Raw genomic sequence first — 18,009 nt, 5'->3', positions numbered from 1 at the left:
ATAAAAGTAGGACTTCGACTTCTCCTTCCTGCTGGATCCACTTATGGCTTTTTCTAAATATAGTGGAATGAAAAAAAAAAATGCTGAATATGTGAAACCACCCTAAAGAACAATGCAGTATATAAAAAAAAAACAGAGTGCTTCATAGGCAGTAGTGACCCATGCAGGTATGAGGAGCACACTTTGTACCAATGCACTTACCTGTAGAAATTGTGCTATTTAACAAGAGTTGTTAGCACTTGTTACGGGGTGTCGTATCTAGCTGATCTGATATTGATGGCCTATTCTGAGGATAGTCCATCACTTGTAGAGGGTTGGACTACTAATATAATGCAAGTCAATGGGAGGACATGAGCATTAAACCAGGCACCCCCTGCTCTGAAGAGGGGAGGGTGTCTGGTTCATAGGAAAAGGTCAGAAATTGATGGAAACACCACCTAAATGTTTCGGGAACAGCATAGGGAGGATGTCTGGATGCATCTTGGACTCCCAGGTCGCTAATGGGAACGATTTTGTCCGAGTAGTACGCCACTTTTACAGACTGACAACAATACGCACAAAACCAAAGATAAAATCGATTTTAGAGGAAAAATTGTTAGGAAACATTCTTTCCTATATACTTACTTGTATATAAAGTGCAAGTACTGCCAAAAATTACAAGGAAGAGGCACTCCGATACAACCTGTATATCACATAAAGGAGGGCCTCATTCACATTGTGGTACAATTGTTCAGGTAGTGGGACTCCTACACTTATAAAGTAAAAGGGCTGCCAAAAATTACAAGGAACCGGCACTCCAATACACCCTTTATTACACATAAAGGAGGGCCAGGGGCGTAGCTATAGGGGGTGCAGAGGTAGCAGTCGCTACCGGGCCCAAGAGCCTGAGGGGGCCCAAAGACCATTGTGGTGCATAAGAAGACACACAAAGCACTGAGGGAAGGAGGGCCCAAGCCTAACTCTTGCACCAGGGCCCAGGAGCCTTTAGCTACGCCCCTGAGGAGGGCATCATATGGAGCCTTGAAAAATTATGATTGATGGCCTGCTGGTGACCCTCAAAAACATTAGGAGCAAGGGTCTGCTGATCTGACCATCTAAAACATTATGGGTGAGGGCATGCTGCCGCTTTGGTGACTCTAGATATCCTGGGGCCGATCGCACATCCCCGTGACGGCAACGATCCATTCGGATGTCTGCCCTATCAACTTTCAATGTTATTTTCAGCTCAAACCATGGTGACCATGGGTAACGGTGAATCAGTGTTACACTGGATGTTGGATATTTTTGGGATGCGCACACTTTACACTGGAGATGTGGCGCAGCTAATGTCACTGTCCGCAGCAGACGCCATCTACGGAAAAAGTGCACTGGATGTCACATATATTTTTTGGATGCGCACACGTTACACTTGTTGTGGAAATTTTATTATATGGAATTATGTGGACATTTTATCTTAGGATGTGTGTGTGTGTGTTTTATAGATTGTCATCTGTCTCCCTGTGTCGGATTTAACCGAGGAACGCTCTAGCAGAGGGTACTTGGGTTGAATCGGGACCAGCGGTAAAACTGTCGGTATGAAAACCTTCTCATGGGCTTGGAGATGTGTTCTCAGTGTTTGTGTGTGGGGGGGGGGGGGAAGGGGCGGGGAAGCGTTTGCCGGTTTGTGAGCACTAAGTGCAATGCACTGGGCTTCTTCCCTTCAAATGTCTATACACATTAGAGAAGTGAAGTCTGCATAACGAGAGATACATATTATACCTCTGTTGCGACTTCGCTATCCCTTTCTGGATACATATCTGCTTTTAAGACATGCATATCTGCCTTGTCGGTATACTCGTACCGTATACTGACATTAGCCGTAGCAATGTCCCGCAGATAGTCCCAAATCTATAAGAATCAGTAGAATGATCTTCACTAGATACTGGTCACTCTGAGCAGTATTGAATGGGGTCCATGCTGACAGTGATGGGGGATGGGCAGCCACCTGGCTGATCAGACAATGGACATGACTCATCCTTCCTTATACAGGGATGAGGTGTGTGCATTGCACTGTTCGGCCATGTTGATACCCTTCCCTTGTCCTTTTGATATGTACCTGCACTTTCTGGGCTGACTGGCTCAAGTTGTAAAGCCATCTCCCATTAGGCGTCGTTCTATTGCCTTAATAAAGAAGGAGTCTGGAGTCTTCTGAAGGGATTTTTACACTGACTCCAGCTTGAACCAGCATTGTGTCTGACTTTTCCTGGGCTAAAAAAGTACTTCATCCCTTATACAGAAAGAACTGAATAATAGCTACGGAATTGCTTGTGCTGGGCGCAATTTAATACTGAAGTGCACCTTTTAGTGCACCGGAGATTTGTGCGCAAAGTCCAACCAAATGATCCATATCACACTGGAGATGTGGCGCAGCTAATGTCACTGTCCGCAGTGGACACAGTCTACAGAAAAAGGACACTGTATGTCACAGATACATTTTTGCAGTGCACACGTTACACTGCAGATGTGGCACTGGTAATGTCACTGTCAGAAGCGGACACCGTTTGGCTGACACTCGTGACTCATGTTGAATCTCTATGTGTTGTGATGCTCTATGTGGTGCTTATGTTGTTAGGGCAATAACATAATAATGATTTTTTTTTTTTACATTTCCTCTTTTTAGAATTTTACAGCCAACCAAAAGTCTGCTGTTGACCATAGCTTCAAGGATCTCATCCGGGAGCTTCAGAAACAGCAGGAGGAAGTGAAGGCATGTCTAGAGCAAAAGGAGAGAGCTGCTGTTGACCAAATTGAGCAAATTATAGGCGACTTACAAGTAAAAAGAGACCAACTCCAAGACAAGCAGCACGATGGAGATAAGCTGTTACATACCACAGATGCTGTACTTTTCTTGCAAGTGAGTTCATTAAATGTTAATAGAAGCATGCCAAAACTTGGGAAGGAGGGTTAGAAACGCCAACATTACACAGTTCAACAACATCATAAAATGTAATGTAAATGCATTGACCTTTCAGCTTTAGCTATGTGACAAGTATCGCATCACATAGTGTTTCATTAAATACAGCATATCCGGCAAGTTAGAATATGAGCGGTTGGGTGATGTGAGGTGAGAACATCAATCTAGAGTCACTTCAGCTTACGTGTAACTGAGATGACCCTTAGACAAGAGTCTAAGTTTTAGTCTTTCTACCATTCAATACCACAAACCATAGACCGAGAGATGAGCAGATTCTATTTCCTATAAAAATTGCATGCATACAGCTGCTGTAGACATGGCGATTCACAAAGGCAGGGGAAGGGGGAATGTTACTACTGCTTATAGTGTGTTGTATTAAGAATATTTTTAAAGGGGTTTTCCAGGAATGCCATATTGATGACCTTCAGGATAGGTCATCAGTATCTGATTGGTGGGGATACAACTCCATTTAACTCAGCCCCACCAATTAGCTGTTAGAGAGGCTGGGCGCTCCAGTGAGTGATGAAGCCTCTTCCTCGGTCACTAGGTCATCAGTTAAATGGCCTACGTGTAGCTCAATCCCTTTTAAGTAAATGGGCCTGAGTTGCAATACCAAGCACAGCCGCTATACAATTTTTGGTGCTGGCTTGGTATGATGTGAGGAGGCTTCAGTGCTCACCTTATCACCGAGGCCTCTTCAAACCCCTACTGATTAGATATCGATGACCTATCTTGAGGGTTTTGTTATCCCTTTAAGGGAATTGTCTTCTATCTAATACGTTTTTAGGGTACATGCACACAAGACCGGTTAGTAAATAAAATCCACAGAGTATCTGCAGACATCTACAGCAGCAAAACTAACACCAAATTGTAGTTAAATACTGTGGATTTGCCCTTTGGACTTATCATTAAGGGAACTTTGATAATGATGGCCTAGTCTTAGGATTTAATATCAGATCACTGAGGAACCAACTCCTGACACTCCCATTAATCAGCAGGGCTTGTCCCCTTCATCATTTAACAGGCACAGCTCAATGCATTTTGCACTGCCTGTCCCTGGCATGCAGCTTAGTCCCAATTCAAGTGAGGCAGCAGTGAGCTGCAGTACCAGGCATGACCTCTTCAAAAATTTATGGAGCTCTGTCTGGTAAACAATGAAGGTGACGTGATGCTTGCCAGAGCATTGCGGCCCTTTCGATCAGCAAATAGATGAGGATACAGAGAGTAGGACCTTCAATAATCTGCTATATAGGCCATCAATACCAAAGCCCTAGAGAACCTCCATAAATGTTTGTTTTCAAAATTAATATGCAGTCCTTGGGGAAGGTGTTTTCTAGGTTTGGGATATTAATGGTCCATCCTCAGGATAGGCCATCAATGTCCTATATTTGTGGGTCCCACTCTCCAGACCCCTTATCAGTGACTGACAGCTATCTCTGTATACACACTTACACAGAGAATGCTACCAATCACTGATAACATCTCTCTGGTGTACAGCTCTCAATGACTGACAGCTATCTCTGTATACACACCTACACAGAGAATGCTATCAATTACTGATAACACCTCCCTTGTGTACAGCTATCAGTGACTGACAGCTATCTCTGTATACACACTTTCACAGAGAATGCTATCAATAACTGATAGCAACTCCAAGTGTAGTTATCAGTGACTGACAGATATCTCTGTATACACACTTACTAAGATAAATGTATCAATCACTGAATACACACTAACACAGAGAATGCTATCAATCATTTATAAAATATCCCTGGTGTACAGTTATCAGTGATTGAAAGCTATCTCTTTATACACACTTACACAGAGAATGCTATCAATCACTAATAACACTTCCCTGTGTACAGCTATCAGTGATTCACAGCTATCTCTGTATACTCACTTAGACAGAGAATGCTATAAATCACTGATTACACCTTTCATGTGTACAGCTATCAGTGACCGACAGCTATCTCTATATACACAGTTACACAGAGAATTATATCATTTACTGATAAGACAGCCCTGTGTACAACTGAAATCAGAAAGAGCGGAGATATACATTTTACTAAATCTTTTCCCATAAAACTATATATCAATCTGCTCAGCTCCTCCTGATCTATAACATGTTGCCTGCAGATTGCATTGCATTTCGTAGTTACATGTTCTCTTTAAAGGAATTGTCTGGGAATAAATAACTTTTAATGGATGCCCACAGCCTGCCTCCACTATGGAAAGAATTGTGCTTACCTGTTCCTTGCCACTCAGGTCCTGCTCTATGGCTCCCACATGTCCATCTAGGGAGTAGGGAGCCTTTTTATTTCCTCCCAGGCATAGGCCAGGTCACCTGCTCTGAATTCAGCAGTGACATATCTCTTTTGGTGGGAGTAAATAAGTTGAGGACCGGAAGATGGACATGCGGGAGCCAGACAGCAGGACATAGGTAAGCACTCTCAAAGTGGATGCATCCATGAAAAGTTTTTTATTCCCAGACAAACTGCAGTTTATACGTAGACAAGCTATGAAAATCAGTGAATGTCGATTTTTTTAAATAAAATCCCTAATTTAGTGGATGGTATTGAACTGAAAATCTATGACATATTAATGTTTTTTCACAGGAGTTCCAAATGTGTATTAGAAACGCCCCTCCAATCCCCCCACTGCCTACTTATACTGTGACACTGGAGGCAGAAAAGCTGACCCAAGCAATGGGTGTCTTAAAAGAAGAGCTGCTTACAGCTGGCAAGAAGAACTTAGACAAATACTTTAAAATGGAAGCTAACCGGAATTTGGTTGAAAAGAATGGTAAGACAGATCTGTAAATGATACTGAACTATATAAACTAATCTAGAAGAAGACCAGTAGTGCTTCCCTACGCCACTGCTCACACTCTTGTATGTATTTCGTAACGTTGATAACGGCTGAAGTCTTTTTAGTTCTCATAAGCAGCTCTGCTGTTTTATTTTCACTTTTGTTGGCATTTCTCATTCTGCTTTCAGATCTTGTGACAGTGATTTATAAGTAATTATCATACTTTTTATTAAGTAACATTTGTATTCACTGGCTATGGGTGCTTGTAGACCACTCGATTTGTTTATGAGTGCAGATCGATGATTAAACTAAGTACTTCTGTGCTCGTTTAAACAACCTTTACACAGGCTGATGGAAATTCTCAGAGGGATGAACGATCTTTAACATGATTATTTGTTTAACGGGAAGATCTTCTGCCAACCAACAAGCATTTCTATGCCTTCATAAAACATGATTACTGGCCAACCAGCTTTTAAATGGTGGGAAGTTTAGACAGGCCAATGGTTGGACAAACAAATATTCCTATTAATGTTCCCAATCATCGGACGATGTATAAGGACCTTTTATGTACATAGTCATAATAAGAATATATCCCTGTATTACCGTGAATCCTGAGATTGGGGAATAAATAGGCTTAACATGGCTTAAGTGTATAAAAAGGTTACTAAACTAGGATTAAACATATATACAAAAGATAACATACAGAGTAAAGTAATTAACAGTCATCAAAGCTGTGGCCAGGTACCTGGTACCACTAAGCAACTACTTAAATTTTTTTTTAAAAGGAGATAACCACTAAATACCTTACTACACAATCCTATAGTGTGCAGATACCTAATATCATGACTACATCTCTAACTTTGGAATGAGTTTTCTCTTTATGTGTCTGTTCCATAATTTTTTCTGAAAACCTAGGAAAATTTTGAGTACAGTTTCCTGCCACTTCATTTAATGTATGTACGCATGCAGCCAGTCTGTTCTTTTACTATGATGGGGAGCTGGAAGTTTATTTTCTCCCACCACATGCAGGGAGGTCTGTAGCCCCAACGTAAATGTTTTTTACAATCTTTGCCAGGTGTTTTGTACTACTTCCTTTATGGCCACTTAACCTTCTGTGGAATCCAGGAGCTCTTTGCCTTAAACGGTCACTATTTTTTCACAAAACTTTAGATGTGTTTCAGAGACATTATTGAAAGTTTAGATTGGTTGGAGTCTGAGCACTGAGACCCTCACCGATCTCTGGAATGAGGGAAGAGAACTACATGAGCTGGGCTCCATGGAAGTCTATGTGCCTGTCTTGATTCCATCCTCGAAGCTAGCAGAGAGAGAGTGAACTATGCATGCCTTTCAATCCCCTTGTTCTAGAGATCTTGGGGGTCTCAGCTCCCAGACTTCCACCAGTCTAAACTTGGTGATATGTTTCTACAATATATCAAACCTTTTGCAAAAATTAGTGAACCTTTAAGGGTTGGCACGTATGCTGCCACTTGATGGCTTTGTATTCCTTAGGATAAAGGATTTCCTTGCTCAGCCGTGCTCCTAGCTACTAGTTCACCCACAGCTCACTCTACACTGACCTCACTTCCTGTAGAGGAAGTGGTGGTACCAGCCCTACCTAGCAACAGTAACTAGGGACTTGCTTCTCTCCCAATACATAACCTGTGGGACATACAGTGCATAGAGTACAGTTCAAGAAACCCTGCAGTGGGACACATAAATAGTGAAGAATAATTACCAATCTCCAGTACTGAAGTGTACTATACTTTGTTATTTTATATATGTCCTAAGAACCTGGACCCTTTATAGGACATAATAAATTATTAAAAACACTAAAGTACTACAATAACAATTTAATTACTGTGGCCAATTCACCTACAAATAAGTCTTTCAGTGAGTCCCAACTGATTTAATCATTCTATTTGGAGGGAATATTTCCTCTCTATGAGGACTAGTCATAATAATCTGCTATCCTTTATTTCCCAGGATGTTGCGCAGAAAATAGGTGCCATGCAGAGGAGCTTAATTGCTTTTCTAAGTTCATGTGGATGTAGAAACTTTTAGTGTAATAACATTTATTTTTTTCACTTTTCTCCTTCGTGCAGGCTGGAAATGAAATGAGTCTTGTGCTAGAGATAATAATATTATTTTTGAGAAATAAGGGTCATTAACTTAGACAATCAAGGTGATTTACAGTAAATTTAAGTTTGCAAGTTTCAAGAGGTTCAAAAACTTTCTGCTGGGTGTTTTGTTGAATGGACTTTTCAATCACTAGGTAGTTTTCAATCTCTCCAATTATATTGCATTGTAAAAAAAATGGCACATATTTTTAATGTCATTTCTCTTTTTTTTCTTTTGTTTGCATTTGTTTTTAACTTTTTTTTTTAAATCTTGTATTGTTTAAATGCCATACCTAGAGCATGCTGCGTTTTGTCAAAAATGATGCTCAAAGAGCACAAACACAACACAAAGAACGTCATCAAAAATGTTTTGTCTGTAGTGACTTTCATAAATTACTATGTTACTTTAAAGTCACGTTTGAATGCATACAAACTGTGAACACCGACACAAAAGAGAGAAATGCTGCAAAAAAAATACCTGCTAAAACAGCAAAACAGGATACAGAATGAGTGAAACCAGTCTTAATTAAATATTTTATACATAGAGTGGTGCAGCGCTACAATATTGATGATCTATCTTCAAAATAGGTTATCAGTATCAGATTGGCAGTGGTCTGATAATTCTAAAGCGGAAGCAGCACTCGTACGCCGATCGGCGGGGTCGCCATGAGTCACACCCCGCTGATCTGATATCGACTACCTATACTAATTAAGCAGCTGTTTTTTCATAATGTATGTGCATTTTTTTAACCAAAAATGGGAGAAATATATATTTAGTAATTTCTTAGGAGTTACTTCTGGATTTGGCAAAATTGCTAATTCTATGCTGATTCTCTTTTTTTAAATCTATGAACTTGGTTGATTCTACGTTTTGTCTGATACAGACCTTCAAATCAACTGCATAGACATAGAATTAAAAGATAAAATTCTAGCTGCCGCCGGTCAGCACTAGAGGGAGCCTAAGAGCTTATTGCATTTTGGTTCAATATTGAGTTCAATAGTATGCAGCAAGAATTGTATCTTTTAACCCTGTGGGTGAATGTATTAAATGTTTTGAGGGAGTTTTTTGGGTATGAACACACCAGAAACTTTGGCGCATGTATCTGTGCTGGTGCAATTTTTAGTACAAATTTATGCCAGCTCCTAACAGTCATAGGTTTCATTTTCTGTCTTTATGGCTGTCCAGATTTCTTAAGAGGCATAAGCTTAGCTTTATCAATGTCAGTCTTAATAAACCCCACCCCAACGCAGAGGATTTGGAGCTCTGTATAAAAAATATAGTTCCATCTCTCTTATTTATTTGCAATCGGCCCCATTACTTTTACCTCCAATAATTATGTTGACAACTGGGTGGTCTCCACAATCCAGTGTCAAAGGGGCATTAGCAGCTCTGAAATGGTCCAGTGTGGAGGCGGCATCAGACTGGCTCCAGTGGTCCCTTTAACACTGGGAAGTGGAGACCACCCAGTTGTCAACTTATACTGTAAATTATTAACACAACTGTAGAAAAAAAGACCCGGACTGTGGCCTCTTTTAATTCGATCCATACACAAAAAAAAAAAAACACAAAATTTCAATAATAAAGGCAGCGATTCAGGGTGAATGGTTTGGTGAGGGGTGGGGGTGCAATAGAAAAAACAAAAAGTTGTCACGATAGGTCCTTTATAATGTGATTGTCCAGTGGGATTACATTTTTATATGTGAGATAGGATCCCTTGCCACTGCCGTTCTCTGCTGGTCTCCACGTTCTGGTCCTGACATGCAGGAAATGTCGGAGATTCCTCCTTAGCCAATCACTGACAGGTCACCGAAGTACACACCCAGTAATGGTTGAGACAGCAATAGCAGTGGATTATGAGGAGAGTAATGCTTATATTTTTTGGCACATTTAACACATTCTGCTCTACATATACAAAATTGAATTGTGTCGGACTACCTGTTTGAGGCTGTGGTTTTCTCATGAATAATTATTAGGACAACCATCTATGTTGCTCATTTACACACACGCATATCCTTACTACAGCAATGCTTTGGCTCTCCCATGCCAACGTGCTAAGGCAGTGGGTGTGGCACCACTGTGTCAACCAACAGATTTGATTTTGTGACAATCCTAAGGGCTTTATCCTGGCATTTTTCTGGTTTTCACTTTTCAACCCCTGTATAGGGATCTGGACTTTTCTGCAGGGAAACTACCAAGCTGTTACATCCTGGAGTAGTCTCTGTATGATTGACAGCTGACCCATGGGAGTCAGAGACTCTAATGCCAAGGTCAGGGCAGGTGGAGTACAGGCTAAATGGTGAATAGTCTGAGGTCAGAGCAGGCAGCAAAGGGTCAATACGGAGGTCAGGCACAATTCAGGTCAGACAGCAGAGATTCAGAATCCAGTAAACGGGCAGAAAGTCAGTAGATAGGTAGACAACAGAAACAGTACACCATTGCAGGAACTTAGCCAACTATGGAACCAATTGCTCAAGAACCTTCCCACGGGGGAAGGCATCTTAGGTACCCTAGGGTTGTCAGTCATTGGCTGGTAAGATCAGGGTGGATGTGCGCTGGCCTTTTACTAGGAGCACTTGCGTGTGCCTTACAGGCTGAGGAGGCAAAGCTTTGCTGGTATGCAGGCCACAGCCTGCATGGAGAAGTAAAGTAAGCCCGGTGGCCAGGCCTGCCAGGAAGAAGGAGGCAGCGGGAGGTGGGTTCGGGAGCTGGGATAGGTGAGCAGACCAGCAGTGGCTTTGGGCCACTACTGTATAACACAATATTTGCCTGGTCCCTCAATTAGTCATTTTATTCTTGCTTTCAGTGATGATATAATTTGTTCAACTATCCTTGCTACTTCATTCTGCCATGGATTTTCCACGTGCAAATCTGCAAGGAAAATCCACAGCATTCTCATCCCATATCTTTTCACTCGACTAGTCTTCTGTTATTGCAATCATTGATAGCAGAGCATCTTCTGGGTCAATATATGTCTTGTATAAGCATTAGCATTCATCTGAATGATCATGGTGGTGGCACAGCAGGTATGAGAACACAGGGCTGTCATCAAGGCATTAGTACCATTGATCTCACTCCCAGAACACCTGCTGCACAGCCCTGTCATGAAAGCGTCCGCTCTATTGATAGAACCACATTTGATCTCAGCGTAGGAGACATTTCCTATCAGAGATTCGAACTTTAAATAATATTCCAAGCAGTAAGGTCATGATCAGCTTCATGAAGCGTGCTCAATGCAGGCAGCGTATCATTCACCCGAACAAAGCATATCTAATATGGTTAAGGTTAAAATTTAGACCATGCAAAGGAAAAGTCTAATCAACAAATTGGAAATCTGCCTGCAACCAATATCCTCATCCTTGGATTGTATGTAAGCTTAGCCATCCGGAATGAAAGAGTTAAATATTTGATGAGCTCTCCACCCCTCAACGGCCGTGTTCATGGTTCCAGAACAGAAACAGTTACAGTTATCACTTCTTCTAAAATGCTGGGGTAAAAGAACTAAATATTATACAAAACCTCATGCATAGTGTATATCCATGGCGGATGGTGGTAGGACGTCTCAGCGAGTAAATTTCATTGCCTTTGTATACATATAAGAGATTACTATATAGCTAGTAAAATAAATTATTCAAAAGTGACATGCAATGAAAAATTAAAAAAACATTGGCAATGGGGACTCTGTTGATTCATCGATTTTTCCAGTTACATCTACGTATTTTTAAGAGCTACATTGTAGAACTTGAAGAACAGGCATAGGAGAAAAGGTAATACTAGGGATAAATGCATCCATATTTATAGAGTCGTGCGGATCAGGCTATTATTAATTTAAAAGATCCATTCTTAAAACAGGTTTACATACATAATATTAAAACCGGTACAATAAACATGAATTAACTGAGTGACACACTGGAAGAAAGAGGGAGAGGACCTTGTTTTTAAAGGCTTACAGTTTATGAGGGAAGGGTTGAAGCTGGTGTTTGGTGGCAGCGGGTTATTGTAGGTTGTCGGCTTTCCTGCAGGGGTTAGGGTTTCAGGTTGCTTTTGAAGGTTCAGATGGAGGGAGGGGCAGGGTCTAATGTTCTATGGTAGCAGTTCCCAAGTGTGGAGGATGTACAGGAAAAATCTTGGAGAAAATTGTGTGAAGAGCAGACAAGTGGAGAGTAGAGATGAGCGAATCGCTCAAAATTCGATTTGGCTGAAATGATTGACCAATTTGATTTGGGTCCGAATTGATTAGATCCATATCGAAAGTGTTTCAATTGGCCTGAAAATCTGTGTACAACACTCTGAGGTCTCTTAGGACTTTTTTCCGCCCTTGTCTCTCACTTTTTTTTTATGTTAATTGTTTTCTCCTTTCTCTTTCTTCTCAAATCAAATCACCAAAAATTCAGATTCTGATTCACCTCAAATCCGATTTAGAATCGATTCATTCATCTCTATAAAAGACTAAAGGAGGTGGTCCTGGGAGGATCAGAGATTATGTGTGGGAATAGGGAGTAGGTCAGAGATGTAAGGAGGGGACAGGTTGTGGATGGCCTTGGATGCTATTGTTAGTATGTTGAAGTGGATTTTCATGGTTATGAGGAGCCAGTGAAAGGGTTGGTAGAGGGAAGTTACGGAGGAGAAATGAGGAGAGAGGTAGATTAACCTGGTAGCTGAGCTGATGATGGCTTGCAAGGGAGCAAGAGTGTTAGATGGGAGGCCACAGTGAAGGATGTAGCAGCAGTTTAGGCAGGTCATGGTGAGGACTGGCACTAAACTTTTTGTTGACTCACAGTTGCGGAGGGAGCAGACATGTAGAATGTTTTTCAGTTGGAGGCGGCAGGATCTGAGAAAGTAGTGGGATTAAAACAGAGAATATGGAATATACATATAAATAATATTTCAGAAGTAAACTGTATATATATAAAACTGTGTAATGATTATATAAAAAGGACTTAGTACCATTAAAATGATGTAGGTATGAGAGAGGACGGGAGACAAGCTAGGTCTTCCTAATCCAAGGGCTACCTGCACACATTGTGGATTAGGTGTTTTTTTTCCATGCAAATTTTTGTGTTGTAAAAAACACAGCATTAGGGTCCATTCACATGTTTGTATGTGTTTTGCGGATCGGAAAAACACGGACACTGGCAATATGCGTTCCGCAATTGCAGACAAGAATAGAACATGTTCAGTTTTTTTTGCGGAACGGAAGTGCAGATCCGCAAATGCAGATGCGGACAGCACATTCCGGTCCCATTGAAAATGAATGGGTCCGCACCTGTTCCGAAAAAATGCAGAACGGATCTGGACCCATTTTGCGGACATGTGAATGGACCCTAATACAGTACCGGCAAAGTGAATGAAGTTTGTCAAATCTCAAATATACTTTGCATAGTATTTCCATGCGGAAATTGATCTGCTGTGCGGTTTTTGAAATTTGTAGCTTGTCATTTGTTTCTGCCGATTTTGGCAAAGGGTGAGATCAGCGCAAACCCAAATCAAAATTTGCAACTAAATCTGAAGTAACACATGTGGATTTAGTTAGGAAAAATGCAGGGAAATCAGCCTGAAAATCCATGCAGAAAATCTATTTTTAAACCTGCTCTTATGTTATGTAAAAAAACTCATCTGAACTGAATGTTTGTATGTTCTTTTCACTATTATATAATGTACACTATTATGTAAATTTACTTTATACAGTTTGTGACCTTATCTCACAGCAACATGGCAAACAGCTCAAAGGCTATGTTCTTCTTCGCAATCATTTTTTTTAATTGTCACAAAATGACAAATGAAAAATGAAGCAACTTTTCAATCGGCTGTAATTATACATTTCCAATTGTTTTGATCCTGCAGCTCCTTTGCAGTTCATGCAATTCCATGGTAACATACAACTAATTCAGGGTGGTGTAATCCTGCAGTTTTGCAACCTCATACTTTCTGCCATTTGTCCCCTACTTTGTGCTAATGTACTATTGGAAGGCTAACCAGAAATAGACTGCAGGATAGACAAAAAGACTTCAGGATCAGACTACACAGAGCTTGTTTGTTGTCTGTTACCATGGGGATGTATAGTCTGCATAGAAGCTCAAGAAACAAAATGGGAGGAAAATTTTAATTACAAAGAAAGAAATGGGGGTTCGTCAGAACATCCCAGTGCGCAGGTGCACGTTGCCATGGCTGGAAGCACAAAAGCAAAAACAAACACAATGCTATAGCACTCTGCAAACACAAATAATCAAGTAAATACAATAGTGCCATACTCACTCTAGAAAATGTATTAATGCTAATGCTACATTATAATTGTGAGATTCTTGGCAAATACATTTTGTACAAAATTATTTGTGCCTGTACACCATCGTCAAGGTGATCTCTTTAGGACAGGAACCTATATTAAATATCACCTCCGCTGGTGCCGTACTGACCTCCATTCAATTCAGGGAATGCAGGTTCCACATACATGCTGAGCCCACTCTGTAATATACCTCTTTTGGTACCACAATGGCCTTCAGTTAATCAATTTTAATTAAGACTTGTTGTGAAGTTGCTTCAGTTTTCATTTTAGTTGCATTGAAAGAATGAAAAAGTTTGTGAAGTGGCATACAGGTATATCCTTCAAGAGATTTTTGTTGAAAATCACCTTTCCAGTTTACTTTCTAATCTGCTGTTCTTTTCTTATAGTGGAGAACAGATACATGATGAAAGACCTTGCGAGTGACTGGGCTCCGGCAAATGACTCATTCGGAAGGTTCGGCTCTCTATTTAATGTCAAAGGTAATATTAACATTGTCAGAGATAGCCTTCTTTTCTCTTTTTTTAAAGGCCCTTTCTCCTTATGTTTCATCCCTGTGTCTTGTGTTCTATTTTTAATATTTCTAATTTACACATTGCTCCTTTTCTTACCGAGCAACTCTTCTTGTGAGACACAAGTGCAACGACACAAAATGTTCTCAACACTTAAAGGGGTCACCAATATCATATTGGCAGAGGTCCAACACCCAGCACCCGTGCCGATCAGCTTGTTTGAGGAGTGAGTCCTGCTGCCTCCCGTACCTTACCACGCACAGCACCATCCACTGGATAGCTACTGTGCCTGGTTTTGAAGCTCAGCTCCCTTCACCTGAATGGGACTGAGCTGCACCTAGGCCAGGTGATCGATGAACGTGACGTCACTCGCCCCAGGAAGAGGCCACAGCACTGTGATGTCCTGTGTGTTCTGACACCTTTCTATCATACTCTTATTTTATTTCAGCAGGTATACATCAGTAGAGTGGATGCGTTTCGGCCCGTCCATCCGAAACGCAACCTCTCTACTAATGTATACCTGTCACCTAATGCAGTTACCTTATCATCATCACAGGCAGGATTACAATGACAGATATCACCTCTATAATAACACAGGATCCAACATTCACAATAGGTGATATCACAGCTTATCTATTCCCTCCCTATCCTGCACAGGTCACAGAGCATGCGTAGAAAACTCTCCCTCCTGTCCATTGTGTCTCTGGCCCATGGTGTCTGTTAACAGCTCAGGCAAGATGGCCGCCACCATGATAATGTTCGGAAAATAGAATAAAAATAAAAACAACAGATTAGAAAATAATAATATGTGTCACTATCTGTGACTGGCAGAAAAACGTATAAATGATATATTCCCTTTAAAATTTGTATTGTTCACGTGTGTATTTATTTTTTTAGCCGTTGTATTTCTACAACATTGCAAAAACAGCAAAAAAGATTTTCATCCTTCAGCAAAAATAGAACAAATGCAGATGAAAAACAGACAATTTAAAACACACTACGGATGCCATATATGTAAAAAAAAGTGATTTGAAAGTTCATATGTGAATGCGCCCCTATCCCTATATATATATATGTAAAGTATTATTCCATAAGTGTGAAACTTTTCTACTTCCCCTTTAAATGGACATTTTACCACCCCCTTTAAATGAACGGGCACATCATCCCTTTACTATGTTTAAAGCACATAGTTGTAATCCTCTGCTACTGGCAAAATAATTAGATTGGGGCGATGGGGAACTAGTATTTTGTTGGAATTGTTCAATCAGAGCAGCTCATTAGCTGTAAAGCTCTACATAAGCAAGGCCTTGCTAGATTTTAGTAAAAAAAAATATTAAATTCAAAGACGAGCCAGGATGAAGAGCCTGAGTGGGCTGAACAGTCAAATTGTGCTTTAACCAAGTAATTATATTACTCTATGAAAGTGAATCAAACAAGTTATTTGGGTGAGGTAGTAATGGTTCACTGGTGATGCTGCTCTTCAGTATATGTGTGTTCTCAATGTAATTTGGCTTTGTCTGTTTTTACTTGATAATACACTTTTTTGACTTACATGTAGGATTACTGTCTACCGAATGCTCATTTGGCCGCCAGCTATCTTTCCTAACCCTCCCCCATACTCATGTTTGGCCAAGTGTGCACATAAAAGCCACTGCCAGACATCTATGGTGGTGGCTTATCTCCCCGAGAACAAAAGGACTGGACAGGTTCAACTCCATCAGTCTGATCCTTACCTCCCCAGATGGCAAATATCGGGACATCCCCAGACATATTAGATGGTTGACTGGTCCGGCCAAAAATTTGCTTTGAAATGAATGTCAGTTGTGGATGAAACCTATTAGTCCTAAGTTTCTGTAAGGCCTCATTCACACGACCATTGTTGGGTCTTCAAATATGTGGCTCGGATGTTGTCCCATTCACTTCAACGGGGCCGCAGAAGATGTGGACAGAACTCTGTGTGCTGTCTGCATCCGTTGCTCCGTTCTGTGGCTCCGCAACCAAAAAATAGAACCTGTCCTATTCTTGTCTGTTTTGGGGGCAAGACTAGGCATTTTCATTATGGTTGGCAAATTGCGAAATGCACACGAGCGGCATCCGTGTTTTGCGAATCCACAATTTGTAGACCACAAAACACGGCGCGGTCGTGTGCATGTAGCCTTGGACTACCTTCACACGGGTGCAGAAAAACAGGCAGGAGATCCACATGAATGACGGTGTGTTTTTGGAAATGATTAAGTGTTCTGTAATATCAGAATTAAGGTGGGTTCAACAGAACTTACTTTTCCGTCCTGAATAACAGAAACCAGATGGATCCATTATGCCTGCCCATAGACCTTTATTCTGACGGATCAAAACGGAACGCCTCAGTTATTTTCTATTATGACCATATTATAACGGAAAGCAATAACGGAATTCATAACATTGATGTGAACACGGCCTTACACAAGTTTCTTTTCTTCTATAGGTTCTCGGCAGTCCTTCCAGCCCTCCCCTGTGCGCTCTCTGGCAGATACTTCAGGCATGAACAGCATATACGGAAACAAAGGTACAAAAGTTTTATTTAGAAGGAATATTAGAAGATTGTGTAGGTTTGTGTCTTTCTATGCATATAAAATATGTTTTACACATGTACTGTATACATACTGATGACTCCTGTTTTGTGATGTGCTATGCATTTACTTCTAAATGGTATAAGGCAACACATGTAAAGTATGAAATGATAGCTTGTATGAAAAAGGAGTTGTATAGATATCAAAGGGAGTAGTAAATTGATGACCTATTCTCAGTATATCTGGTCTGTGAGATCGGAAAACCTGGCAACCCCTCCAATCAGTTGTTTGAAGAGGCCACGGTGCTCCGGTGTGCTCCACGACCTTCTCACAGCTTACTAACCACAGTGCTGTACATTGTATAGTGGCTGTGCTTGGTATTGCAGCCCAGGCCCCTTTACTTAAATGGTACTGAGCTACACCTAGGTCAGGTGACCGATGAATGTGACTTCACTGGCCTAGCAAGAGGCTGCAACACTCATTGGAGCACCAAGGTCTCGTCAAACCGGAGTGGCGGAGTCCCGGGTGTCGGACCCCCACCAATCACATGACCAGAGGATAGGTCATCAATAAGATACTCCCAGAAAACACATTTAACATCCTCCTTTTGCAATCGAGCATAGTTAGAAGTTACTTGGCACCCCTAAAAGTAGTTGAAGCTAAGAAGTGTAATTTGTGCAAAAAGCATGTTAAAAACTAAATATGAAAGTCAACTTATTGCAATGACCGGACTTGTATAAGCTGTACTTCATGCTATGAAAATCTATCACTATCAGTTTACAAAGTTGATAT

General features: G+C 40.9%; 1 protein-coding gene across 2 annotated transcripts in view; it reads left to right on the top strand.

Moving 5' to 3' along the window:
* Positions 1–18,009, top strand: part of TRIM29 (tripartite motif containing 29) — a 79,055-nt gene that overhangs the window by 38,987 nt on the left and 22,059 nt on the right. For both annotated transcript variants that reach the window (XM_044288672.1, XM_044288671.1), the window contains exons 3-6: positions 2,660–2,893; positions 5,569–5,755; positions 14,546–14,638; positions 17,133–17,213. In XM_044288672.1, the coding sequence (XP_044144607.1) occupies positions 2,660–2,893; positions 5,569–5,755; positions 14,546–14,638; positions 17,133–17,213 (595 nt within the window). The remainder of the gene's footprint in view (positions 1–2,659; positions 2,894–5,568; positions 5,756–14,545; positions 14,639–17,132; positions 17,214–18,009) is intronic.

The sequence above is a fragment of the Bufo gargarizans genome, chromosome 4, assembly GCF_014858855.1.
Source record: "Bufo gargarizans isolate SCDJY-AF-19 chromosome 4, ASM1485885v1, whole genome shotgun sequence".
In the NCBI taxonomy this organism is placed as follows: Eukaryota; Metazoa; Chordata; class Amphibia; order Anura; family Bufonidae; genus Bufo; species Bufo gargarizans.
This window is presented reverse-complemented; position numbering and strand designations above follow the sequence as displayed.